This window comes from Crotalus tigris, unplaced genomic scaffold (assembly GCF_016545835.1).
Source record: "Crotalus tigris isolate CLP2741 ecotype Arizona unplaced genomic scaffold, ASM1654583v1 scf7180000017980.1470182205:1502881, whole genome shotgun sequence".
Classification (NCBI taxonomy): Eukaryota; Metazoa; Chordata; class Lepidosauria; order Squamata; family Viperidae; genus Crotalus; species Crotalus tigris.
In genome coordinates this window covers 1,370,768-1,384,033 of record NW_024096756.1, presented here as the reverse complement: position 1 = coordinate 1,384,033, position 13,266 = coordinate 1,370,768, and the positions used below count along the sequence as shown (strand labels likewise).

The 13,266-nt window shown below is 38.6% G+C and overlaps 1 protein-coding gene across 2 annotated transcripts in view; it reads left to right on the top strand.

The window, feature by feature from the left end:
• Positions 1 to 13,266, top strand: part of KLHL29 (kelch like family member 29) — a 155,599-nt gene that overhangs the window by 78,558 nt on the left and 63,775 nt on the right. For both annotated transcript variants that reach the window (XM_039345890.1, XM_039345891.1), the window contains exon 5: positions 3,321 to 3,580. In XM_039345890.1, coding sequence (XP_039201824.1) covers positions 3,321 to 3,580 — 260 coding nt within the window. The remainder of the gene's footprint in view (positions 1 to 3,320; positions 3,581 to 13,266) is intronic.

Sequence of the window (13,266 nt, the reverse complement as noted above, 5' to 3'; positions counted from 1 at the left end):
GAATATTTGCTGTATGAAAAGTTTAGAGAAAAGCATTTTAGCTGGACTCATTTTTCATTTTATCATAAGCATTGCATCACTTTAATGCACTATTTCCAGTGTTCTTCTGAGAGACACTAATGGAAAAACTAGTTAGGTCTTCTCACTATGTTACAGAGGCAAATTGGCTTAGGGATTAATTTTCTGTTTGAATTTGTATTCTTCTTCCTCTCCTCTTCCATTTTCTTTTAGATGGCTTTAAGTAACCTAAAGATTGAAGAGAATATTTAGAGCAGTTCTATTTTCTTTGCTGTCTTGTGGGTGATTTTTAATGTATTTTTATTATTATTATTTTGGAAATAAAATAAGCAGATACGCAGGGGGAAATATAATATGATTTCTAAATACAGTGCTTTCCCATGAAAATGTGCAATATAGTACACTGAATACAACACCTCAAGGTTTTAACCAGGCAAGAAAAAACATGATATGAATAGGAATCAAAGTATACAGCAGAATTTATAATTCTACTGTCCTCATTGGTGATGAAGGGAAAAAAATGATTAAATTATATTGCTGCTTTTGGACCAACACAGCTGCAATTACCTCTGCTTGTCAGCCATTCAGACTGAAGAATCTTGTGTTTGTATATCATGCTAAGCAACATTTTTATCAAGATGTGCTGAATAAAACACAGTTGGATAGATTTGCATGGTGCCATGTGTCATAAACCATACCTAACTAATCTTTAAGAGCTGGATTAGTTCATGATGTTAAATCATGCCCAAATTCTGGCACCAAGAGTGAACCTCCCTTTCATTTCATATCTTTGGATTAGTGAAGATGTGGTTTTCTGAGGCATTTTAACTATGGTTAGCAGATTGTCAGTGAGTGATGAAGTCTCAACCTGTCTACATGTATTGCTTCCACCTGTCTGAACATGATGAAGCATTCTGTTGGCCCTAACACCTGCTGCCATGAAGACTAAAACTGTTCAGTTTCAACTACTCCTTAATTTTAAATCCTGGGCAATGGAATGCTTTGAAAAGCTATACCTGGACTATCACTAATTAGAATTAACAGTTCTGATATAAAGCTTAATCATTAGTAAACAGACAGGTTAAAGAAGCAATAAAACAAAAGAAACTAAGAGTAAGTTTTTATATTGTTCTAAAGTAAACGCTTGAGAAATTGGAAGCATTATATCTTCATTTAATCCTTTGATAATAAGAATTGTTCAAGAGAACTGAGTTTTATTAGTTTAAGAGTGATATAGATTTCAAAATAATTTTAACACTTAAAAATCATTAGCAAACATAAAGACTAGTAAGTTACTATTTAAATATTATGCCTGAATTTCCATCCAAAAAATCTTTGCCAATGCTATGTACACAAAAACCCCTTTCCAAATGGAACTTGTTTTACTACCATAATATGACAGCATAAGTATTAGAAACAAACTAGACAGCCCATAATTTTTTGAGTCACTGTTTCAGAGATATTTACTTACCTAAACAGATCAACAGAATAACCATAGCCGGGCCAAAAAAAACCCCAGTGAAAGTGGCTTCTGACTTCTTTGACTTTGCTTGTAAGAATCAGAAATCATGATCATATGACTATAGCTGGCCATGGCAATATGGCAATGTTGTGGCAGCCACAGTACAACTGGTGTGAAGATTCTTTAAAGTAAAGCATCCCCGATTTTGTGCATGTTCTTTGAGTTAGCAAATTTGAGGTACCTTAATTCAAAAATGTTGGTGCTATGATGCACCATTTGCATTAACTGAAGGTTACAAACAGACAGGAGAATTTTAGTAGTACATGTCATGCAAGTCCAGTTCAAAACCTCAAAGTCATCAATGTCCTGATACATTGTACAAAAATACAATTATTCATTTATTCAGATTGTGTGGTTAACTGAACCCGTATCTCTTATATCCTTAGACAACTTTGTCCAATTGGTTTCCAGTTTAGAAAGAACCAAGCTTTCTGGAAAAGATAGTTGCAGCTGTCTGTTACTTAATCCCCTGGGGTACACTTGGTTAGTCTCCTACCAAATAGCCTTGAGGGCACATTTTACCTTAAATTACAGGAAGCTGCATGTTTGGTGATTTTTAATTGACCCAGGAGACTACATATATAAAGATAGATCCTTAATGTAAAAAGAGATATTTTTGATTTTCCACTGAAAAATCTGCCTTTCTCATAAGAAATTCCCCCCCAACAGGATTTTTCCCCCCAGTAAAAGTAGATCTTTATTCACCCTGATGAAAATGGGATTGAGATTGTTTTCTCTTTCCTTTGAAATATCTTTACTTTCAGATTTTTTTTCACTGGGGTGATACTCTTAAGACTCCTGGAGGATCTTTTTCTAAGCGTTTATTTATTTTAATCTTTTTTGAGGTTTCTTTCTTGAGGATTTACTTATTTTAATCTTTTTCTGAGGATTTACTATTATTTATGCAATTAATTTCAAGAATTGTTTAATCCCAAATCCTTGAGTTTTAATTGGGAAACAACTACAAAGTCACTGTTGCAGTATGGTGTGGGTAGGTGGAGGAAGTAATATCCTTAACTGCTCCAACTTCTCTGATTTATGGAACCATCATAATAATAAATGTTTAAAAAAATGGGGGTTCTTTTTGAAAAAAAATGAAATCTAAGATTCTTAAGATGTTGAATTCTATATCTAACTGCTAGCTTCTGTACCCTTTAATGCTCTCATGGAACTGCCATATCTATACAGCCCCTAGCATCACCCTTACTCTTGGCTGTTCATGCCCCCTCTTGATAACATTAATATTTAAGATATGCTGGACTCATTTTGTATTTATATTATTACTCTTATTATGCACATGTTGATAGAAGCTGGTGTTTATCTTGCTATGTTTTCAATACTTGAGGCAAAATCCTTCATCTCCAACCCCCCTTTGAGATTTCAGAAGGCATTCAGATGGCGTAAGCCATGGTGGCACAGTGGTTAGACTGCAGTATGGCAGGCTAACTCTGTTCACTGCCAGGAATTCAATCCTCACCGGCTCAATCTTGCTTCAGCCTTCCACCTTTCTGAGGTCAGTAAAATAAGGATCCAGATTGTTGGGAGCAATATACTGACTCTATAAACTGCTTAGAGAGGGCTATGAAGCACTATGAGACGGTATATAAGTCTAAATGCTATTGCTATTTATAACAAACAGAACCAAGAAATGGCAGACAAGCTGTATGTACAATGAGTAAAAACCATGATCGTGGTACACATTTGTGACCTGTGGCATGTAATATTGGTCAAGAAAATGGAAGTCCTGTTCTATACCTTTTGTTTCTTATGTTCTTTTTAGAAAAACAGTTGACTGCTAGCAATTGCTTAGGAATATTAGCCATGGCTGAAGCAATGCAGTGCAGCGAACTATACAATATGGCGAAGGCCTACGCCCTGCAGATTTTCCCAGAGGTGGCAAATCAAGAGGAGATTCTTAATATCTCAAAGGATGACATCATTTCCTATATGTCAAATGACAGCCTAAACACAAAAACGGAAGAACTGGTTTACGAAACAATGATAAAGTGGATTAAAAAAGATCCCTCAATCAGAACACAGGTAAGGGTATAGCAGAATTTATGAAACTCCTGCTTTTCCTTTTATTTTTCAATAAAGCACTTTTAAATCAAATGGTGCCTTTTCAAATCTAGATGAGAGCAAAGAAACATGCAAATGTGCATAAAAAAATTCAGTTTTGTCATCTGATTGCTGTACCTGATTAAAATTAAAAGATTCATATTTGTTGCCAGAATAATACAAAAAATAGCTAGAAGGATTGGTATTGGGTGAGATATGCCTCCCAAAATTGAATGCAGGCTTTTTGTTTTTTAAAAAATGATGCCTCTTCAGAAAAAAAAAAAAAAACCAAGAAAGTACTGAGCATTGCATGCTGATTACATAACTAACTGGCTAATGCACATGGTATACTGAGAGGAGCTATACTACATCAGTGCTGGCTGTGCAAATGTCAGTAAATATTTATTGGAGCAACTTTCTCTGGATAGTTACTTTGCTAGCAGTTGATCTTAATTGAGATAAAAATTCAGATAAAAGATTATAAATTCTGCCCTGGTTCTGAGAAGCCTAATAGTAATATGTTGTCATTAGGCTAGAAGAATTACAAGAGCAGCACGTAAATTTACCAGTTGTCTTAGCTAATAAAGATTTATAGTGAGCTAACTTCATACATTATCGATTTAAGTTATAAGAATTGACTCAGTGATCAAGTAGTCTCTTCATTTGCTTCTCCTATAAGTTCAGCTCAATGAAGTTGTGGCCGAGGTGATATTCTTATTGTGTGTGACATTTATAAGATGCCTCTGTGGCATGTTCCATGTACATAACCAATTTGTATTTCCTGTTGTCTCATAACATTTCATCAGGGTAAAATTATGCCTTTCACAATTTAGCCTATGTTAAGAACTATGATGAAGTAGAATCACAGAATCAAACTAAGCAAATATCTTATTCCACAGCTACATCCTATAGGTTACAGTGTTCAATCATTCTTACTTCACTCATATAAACAAATACATTTTATAAGATAGTTTCAAAATTGGATGCATATTTAATATGCACAAAGATAGAATATCAAAAGCACACTTCTTACAAAATGAGTTTGCAGTAAGTCACCCCTCCCAGTGGGGCTTAGTTTCTGCTTATGGATTTCAGGAGTATAACAATACAAATATTGTGAAATTAAACTCTCAGATCAGAAGGAAGGGAAGTTGAGTCATTTTAAAATAATTTAATAGAGTCCAGAGTAGTGGAGAATCCGAAAAATTATGAAATTATTCTAAAAATATCGCGGGGTAGTTATATGTTTGAATTTATCCCAGTGTTATTAAATAAGACATAACTGGACAGGGTGGGGAGTAAGCAAAAAATATCTGTGTTTTTGCTGAACCAACTTACATGTTTTGCCCAATATCTCTTAACCTTCTCTTTTACGCCAGGATTTAATAAAATAATCCCCATAAATAGTACTGTATCCATTGCAACCAAAACTTGTTTTATAGCCTCCCAAACTTACTTAGAGCGGAGATCAGCAAAATCTTATGAGATGTAGGCTAATTAAAATAAATACCCAGAAGGCTAACAAGGTCATCCCATCATTCAAAATGTTCTGGACACTAGTATACTATAAGAAGTACCCAGGAAGTACATTTGAAATCACTGGCAAACTAAAATAGTCTGACACATTTCAGAAGCCCTTGTACTGCCAAAAGAATATCAAAAGACATTAAATTACACTCAGTGCAAAAGGGCAGCAGGTCAGAAAGCTGAGTAAAGAATGGAAAGAAGGATGGACCTAGAATTAGGATTGCCCTGATTCTGACGGGCCTGCCGGCATAGGTCCACCAGCTTCATCCTGCAAAGCACATCTCACCCAGCATTCTCGCTTGTCACCATGCTGTCAGGCCTGTCAGAATCAGGACGGCTCCAAAGGAGGTAGCTGCGAGGGGGGGCAGGAGGTTTCTCAGCAGGTGCCACCAGACCTGCAAACGCAGTGCTGCCCCTCCACTTTCCAACCCTAAAATTCCAGAGTAAAGTTGGGGAGCCTCTGAGCACCCCGATAAGCTGCAAATTGGAGCGTAGTCTCAGCCACCACCCTCTTCCTTGGCAAGGCGAGGCTGGAGCGTGCGACCTTTAGTCGGGGCTGCCAGTATGGCAGTGGGTGGGAGCGCCACTTTGCAGGACAGAGGTACTTTCAAGTCCTGCCCCAGCTATGGTGAGGAGTGGCGACTGCGTCTGTGCCCAGGGGGCAAAGAGAAAGAAACAGAGGATTGTGGTGGCTGGGCTGCCTTCTGGCCCGCTGAATTCAGGGTTTTCCTTTGATTGGGGGTTGGGTGGGCCAGCCCCTCGCTGTCTCCAGGGCAGCCCCGGGCCAAATGTAAATACCCCGTGTCTACCCCCTCTCCCTCCTCCTTTTGTATTTGGTGTAGCTGCAACTGACTCCTTTCCCCAGGCTGCACATAGCTTCTGGAAGCACTAGTCAGCTGGAGCCTGGCGCAGATCCTGGCGCTCAGCAACACCGTGGCTCCAGCTGGCTCTCCCACAGGCCTGTGCTTCATTGCCGCTGCTTCAGCTCATCTCCACACTACACTTTTACACATTTTTTACATGTTTTTTTACAGTGCTTTTCAACCAATTGTAAGTGTACCACCTGCCAATGTACCACCAGTGGTATGCATACCATGGGTTGAAAAGCCCTGACCTAAAGGAGTCTAATCCTTGCTTTTGTTTCCACTAATTCTAAATCTCAGCTTTATTAACCATATTAAAACCTCACATTTTGAAGCTGGTCTGCATAAAAAATAAGCAGAACTTAGCTATAATCTGTGAATCTTGCTTTACATGCTGTGGTAAGACGGCAAGTTGAATGTAAATCCTATCAAAGGTATATTTCTGGAAAGATGAAAGCGGAAGTTCATAACCTGGGATGAAGCTTTTATTCATCCTTGGGCTCCATTGCTCACCACCATTTGGAATCATGGTTTGTAATTCTGACTAGTTTATTTATCTTACGGTACTTTGTGGACCATTCAGTGATTGCATCAGCAGCATCTTCTGAATCAAATACTTGGAATAGCAGTACTGAGGCCAAAAGCCATTGCACAGAAAATGTTATTCATTTTGTACTGCTGTTTTCCTTCTCTTCTCCATTTGTGCAGCCCTTTAGAGGAGGTCCCCCTCCGCACAGGGAAGGGAGGGGAAACTCCTCCCAAGAGCTTCAGCAGCAGAGATCCTCAGCATGTTGGAGGAGTTACCTTCTGTGCATGGAGGGGAACTAAAATCCTTCAGCATGCAGCTCTATTACTCCATTCACTTAATGACCTCAGAGGTTGATTACCAACTGCAACTGGGATCAAATCATTGAACGAAGCAGTCAGGCGGGCCTCTTACTTCTTCAATCGACAACCAAGATTCCAGTCCCAATTTTGGTTGTAAGTCAGCTGCTACCTGCATGGGCTTTCTAGTCACAGAGATGCTATCTTCTAACATAGAAGATGTTATTTCTTAGGATGCTTTCATAAAAATCCCGTTTTAAAATTTCATAATGGCATCTTTAGGTTCTGGAACTCAGGAACAGATCACACTGGGAGTGGTATAGAAAGTCAAGCTCAATCTCCTGGAAAATGTGTGTTAAAAATAGCTGTAGGTATATAAATGGCACTTCCTGTGGTCAGGAAATATAATACAAGATTTTAAACAGACTAGACACTAAGTCAGGGGTCTTCAATCTTGGCCCTTTTATGACTTGTAGACTTCAACTCCCAGAAATCCTCAGCCAGCATGCCAAAAGTCCACAAGTCATAAAAGGGCCAAGTTTGAAGACCCCTGCACTAAGTAGTATAAAGAGAGATGGAAGGAGCTGGCTATATTTAGTTTGCGTAGGCTACAGGAGAGTGGGGTGATGATATAACAATCTTCTTGAAATACCTAAAGGATGTCAAACAGAAGATTCAAACTTCTCTTTTATTATCTCAGAGTGCAGGACGCAGATTAACAGATTAAGTTATAGATTCCAATTCAGTGGGTTTTTTTAGGGGGGGAAATAACCTCTCTAACTGCAGGAGTAGTTGACAGTGGGACCAATTTCCCAGGGAGGTGATGGGCTCATTTTCACTAGAAAGGTGTAAGCAGAAGCTAGACAACCACCTATCAAAATCCATTAATTTGGATTTTGGCATTCAGCAAGGGATTGGACTCAGTTGTCAGAGCAGCTCTTTCAGATGGGATTGACATCAAAATCAATCCTGAAAATGGCTAAAAATAAGCCACAAGTAAAGTAACACATTTTAATTAAAATATTAAAAGCCATTGTATAAGAATAATCAAATACTAATATATCAGTAGTACTAGCATTTGTAAGTTTAAATGGTTTCAACAGAAAGTCACCAGATTTCCAAAGTTTGTCTGATCAACTATTTATTAGCTTGCTGATAACAGAAATGTTCATTTGATCTCCTTTTATAAGGAGTTTCAGGGGCTACAAGCAACCTATGAGATGTTGTCTTATTGTCATTTTCTGTCACACCTAATGATCTCTTGCAGACTAGGATAACCTCACCCAGAGATCATAAAACCTGAGCAGATTCAAATAAGAAAATAGCCTGTCTCTCAGTCATACAGGAACTTATGTGTCAGAAGCCGTACTTTTCATTGTGTTCAAAAACTCCATGGTAACTGGGTCTGTAACATGCCCCATTTAACTGTTCCTGGTCCATTTTTTGGATGCAACGTTCTATAGTAACTGAAGTTTCTAAATAATTCTCAAAGGCAACCGGATGTAGCACATTAAAATAGTCCAAACAAATTATAACTAATGCATACACCATTGTGAGCAAACCTGACATCTCTAGAATTGTACACAGTTGGCCCACAAACCTTAGCTGTATAAATATTCATTTACTTATTTCAGCATTTACATTGTGCCAAATCCAACCAACCACAGGTCATTGTGTCCAAGAAATACCCACAGGGTTTAAAAGATGTCTTTCTATCAAGCTGAGGTTTAATTTCTAGTCTCGGTTTGCCTTTAAGAACCTAAGTTTTGTTTGGATTAAGCTTCAATTTATTTACACTCATTACCCTAGTGATAATATAAAGTGGTGGCTTAGAACCTGAATCATTTCCTTGGATTTAGATGGGGAAACTGAGGTAGAGTTGCATTCATTAGCATAGTTGGTGATGCTGCTTTTCAAAACACCAGTCACCCTCTCCCAGCAGTTTAAGTATGTGGCAGTGGGAATAACCTAGAATCCTTATGCTCCAGCTGACTGCCACTATTAGAAATTTGTTTGTTAAAGGAACACAAAGCTGTAGCACCTTTTTTTAGATTCACATAGAAGTCCGAAAAATCAGGTAGAGATGTTATGGTGGTGTTAAGGCAGGATCAGCTTCTTCTGACTCACTCTCAAAACTTGAAGAACCCTCCTGCTGAGTTATTTGAACATTTGCATCAGTATGAGGTCAGTTTTCCCAACAGCCCTATACTGATGTCTTTGAGACTCCTCACATGGGAGATGCCTAGGGATTGTTCAATGAGATCCGTACGAGGGGCAAGCTGTCTGGAATGGCACTTCATCTGCTATTAACCATCTTTCTCTGAAATCACTAAAAAGTGTTTTAGGCCATTTTGAATGCCTTTGGGAAATAACAAAGCCAAACAGATCAGCTATAGCTTTACATGCTCTAGAATTTTTCCCAAAACATTTACAGAAAATTCTCAGAGGAAAAATCAGTGTGGAAAATGTTTACAGAAGGGAGACATGAAGTTGAGTGGTACCGGCACCAAAGTATCTATCATATGTCAGGCAGAATGTATGTTGCAGCCATTGTGGATTCCCTTATGACCTTTTCTGATCCACAGTTTGTACATTTCATATCTCTACTTTAAAATGTCTTAAGAATCCTGTTTATGTGGATTGCATTGGATTATTTTAAGAGAGCTCTAAGCAGCTGAGACATGTTGGAAGAGCATTTTTTATTATTTTTTTCCAAAGGTCATTCAATATTCTTGCAGAAGAAGAAAGAAGAACTCAATATTTATTAAGCTAATGCTTTGTAAATAACTATATCCCAGTTGAATGAATTGAATGCCAACTGCAGGCAATAACATTTGGAATTATCAATCTGGTTTTATGTTTAAAAATAAAATAAAAAATTTGAGAAAGCAACCAGCTTAGATGCTCTCTTCTTGAATAATTAGGCTATATCATGTGGCAGTGAGAACAGATTGTTGGCTGGAGACTCGCCTTTTAATTACTTGACAACAATGGAAAGCCTGGAGCTGAATGAAGTATCCCCAAAAAACCTCTCAGCTGTTTTACTACATTTTTAAGATCACAAAATGAAAAACTAAGACACCAAATACTTTTTTTATCAGGTGGAATCTTCAAATTACAAAGCAGATGGACTTAAAGCCCAATGTAAGGAACTATCCCTTCTTGGCCTATCTACAATTCGTGCCTTAAGCAGAGTTTTTCCATCTCTGCTGTGTGACAAAATCCTTCCCAGGAATAAAATCTTGTTCCTTGAAATAGCATTTCCTATGGAAATAAATTCTGGCCGTAGGTTATATCCTATACATAAGTAGTATACCCACACTGGAATTTTCTTGAGTGAGTTAAAAAAAAAAGTATAATAAAACTCATTTAAAACAACCTCATCTCCCTGTGTGCAATGAGGCTTTAAATTAGCCTCCACTGAAATCAGAGCAGCCTATTATAAAGCCTCATTGCTGCATGAAGGGAGCTTTGCAGAGAGGTCAGCGCTGTGGTAGGAAAGTGTGAGACCTCTCAATGTTACCTCAAAAATCACTTCCTCTCTACACACCTTCTCTGCTCATGCTATAAAATGGCCTGTGTAGTTGTCAGGAATTACTATCTTAATTTTTTCCAGTCATTTAAATCCTTTTGCACTTTTACCCATAATGTCTCATAATTATTTTTATACAATTTAACATTAGAAGCTGTTATATATACTCCTAAATATTTAACCTTTCTCACTATTTCAAAACCTGTTAATTTAACCATAATGTCCTTTTCCTTCGTAGACATATTTTTTGATAATATTTTGGTCTTATTAGTATTTACCTTAAAGCCAGAAACCTTCCCATACTGAATTAGAATTTCAACCAAATCCCTAAAATCTCTTCTGGGTTTGAATACTTTTCATGTACTTGTTTTTTTTAAGCTATTTTATCTGCTCTGTATTATCTGTTCTTCTCTATGTACCTGCTTGTAAGATAGTTAACATTGTTATGATATGGTGTGTGTGTTTTTCAAAAAAAAATCCCTTGACTATTTCATTTATATGCACACCCATGATAACGTTTTAAAAATACTGTGAACAATCAAAAATCCAGTTATAAAACAGAATGGTTTGCCTATTTTAAAAAAATTCTTAATGAACTACCTGTAAAACTTCTTACGTCCCTGAAAATACTATATCAACAGTAACTTAATGGTACCTGAGAGACAAAGATTTGCAGAGAAATTGGAAGAATTTACAGAATAGCATAGTAATTAATTAAAGGTGCGAGGAGCTAATTTGAAAAGGATTCCAGGAGCTGAACATATTGCAACTTAGCAGTACAACACAGATATGTTTTAATAATTTTAAACAGCCCTTGAGTATGTTATGTTCCGATGTCATAGCGTATTACCTTTCTTCAGTCAACCTTTAGATTAAAAAAAGATGTGTTTTAACTTGAAAAAAGTTCTATACATAAACACATACATATATAATATATATTACGTATATTTATATATGTATATGTATGTATATACCGTATTTTCCGGCGTATAAGACGACTGGGCGTATAAGACGACCCCCAACTTTTGAGAAGATTTTCATGGTTTAGAAAGTCATATGCTGGAAAATACGGTAGCAATGCTTGCTGGAGAAGCTTACTCTTCCTTGCTCAAAAATGTTGGGAGGGAGGGAAGGGGAAGGAAGAAGGAAGATTGAAGGGGAAAGGAAGGATATGGAGAAGGAAGGAGATTGAAGGGGGAAGGAAGGAAGGAAGGAAGGAAGGAAGGAAGGAAGGAAGGAAGGAAGGAAGGAAGGAGAGAGATTAAAGGGGAAGGGATGGAGATGAAGGAAGGAAGGAAGATTGGAGGGGAAAGGAAGGAAGGAAGATTGAAGGGGAAAGGAAGGAGATGAAGAAGGAAGGAGATTGAAGGGGGAAGGAAGGAAGGAGAGAGAGATTGAAGGGGAAGGGATGGAGATGGAAGGAAGGAAGGAAGATTGAAGGGGAAAGGAAGGAGATGGAGAAGGAAGGAAGATTGAAGGGGAAAGGAAGGAAGGAAAGAGAGATTGAAGGGGAAGAGATGGAAAAGGAAGGAAGGAAGGAAGATTGAAGGGGAAAGGAAGGAGATGGAGAAGGAAGGAAGATTGAAGGGGGAAGGAAGGAGGGAAGGAAGGAAGGAGAGAGAGATTGAAGGGGAAGGGATGGAGATGGAAGGAAGGAAGATTGAAGGGGAAAGGAAGGAGATGGACAAGGAAGGAGATTGAGGGGGAAAGGAAGGAAGGAAGGAGAGAGAGATATTGAAGGGGGGAGGCGCTGCCAAGGACACACAAGCAGCTCCGCATAGTTGCCCGGGGAGGGGGGGAGGCTCTGGTGGAGAGCCAAGCGGCAGCACATCTGGGGCCTTGGAAGCTGCACGGAGGATCCGCGCACCTTGGAGCCGCCAGCTGCACTCTCACACCCACCAACCTGGAGCCCCCTATCCTCATCCCGACACCTCTTGCCCTCTCACAGCCGCCCCCCGGGACCTGCCCGCCCCTCCAGCCTCCTGAGTGCCATCGCAGCGGTGGGGTCGCGGGGGCCCCTTTCCACACCATGCAGCCCATCGCATGCAAGAGGGGCATGGTCGGAGCACCAGCTCCCGCTCGGAAGGCGCCACTTCTCCCCTCCCAGCCCGGCCGGTTGGCCTCCGACGCACATGCGGGTATTTTCCAGCGTATAAGACGACTGGGCGTATAGGAGGACCCCCAACTTTTGAGAAGATTTTCATGGTTTAGAAAGTCATCTTATACACCGGAAAATACGGTATGTGTGGCGCACTCTCATATAAAATGTGAGACGATAGCTTCCCAGCAGACAGACAAACAAAGTTGCTGAGTTATTTCAATTAAATTGGTCATTACTCAGGATTAACATGCACAAGTAGTGCATGTTAATCCTGAGTAATGTGTGTCAGTTCTCTCCTTTTAACACAGCAATACAGCAGAACTTAAACTTAGGATAGGTGCATAAGAAATGTAAACCAAGGTTCCTTTTTTTAAAAAAAACATTTCAACTTGAGAAACCTCAGTGCAGGTAATTTAATGCTTCATTTTTGTACAATGATACAATATGAATAGAATTTTTTGCTCATCGGGTTAGTTTCAAAAATATATGGGCAGCAGAATCTGGAGGACTAAATTGCAGGAGAGTAGTTCTTATATAAGTAATACTTTGAATCAGCTAAGTAGCTCTGAAGATGCCAAACTATAACTTCATTATAGCAAAATATGGTAGCTATACATAAAATAGCACATTCACTTCTATTTTCTTAAGCTTCTGGAAGGCAAATAAACTTGGTGCCAACTATTTAAATCATAGTATAAAGTTTCATACTATTATTCATATGAGGTAATTCCCATATTTTGGCAAGTTTCTCTGGAGGCCAGTACAATTAGTTCTCATTTAACAGTCACAATTGGGACCAGCAAAATGGTCACCAAGTGAA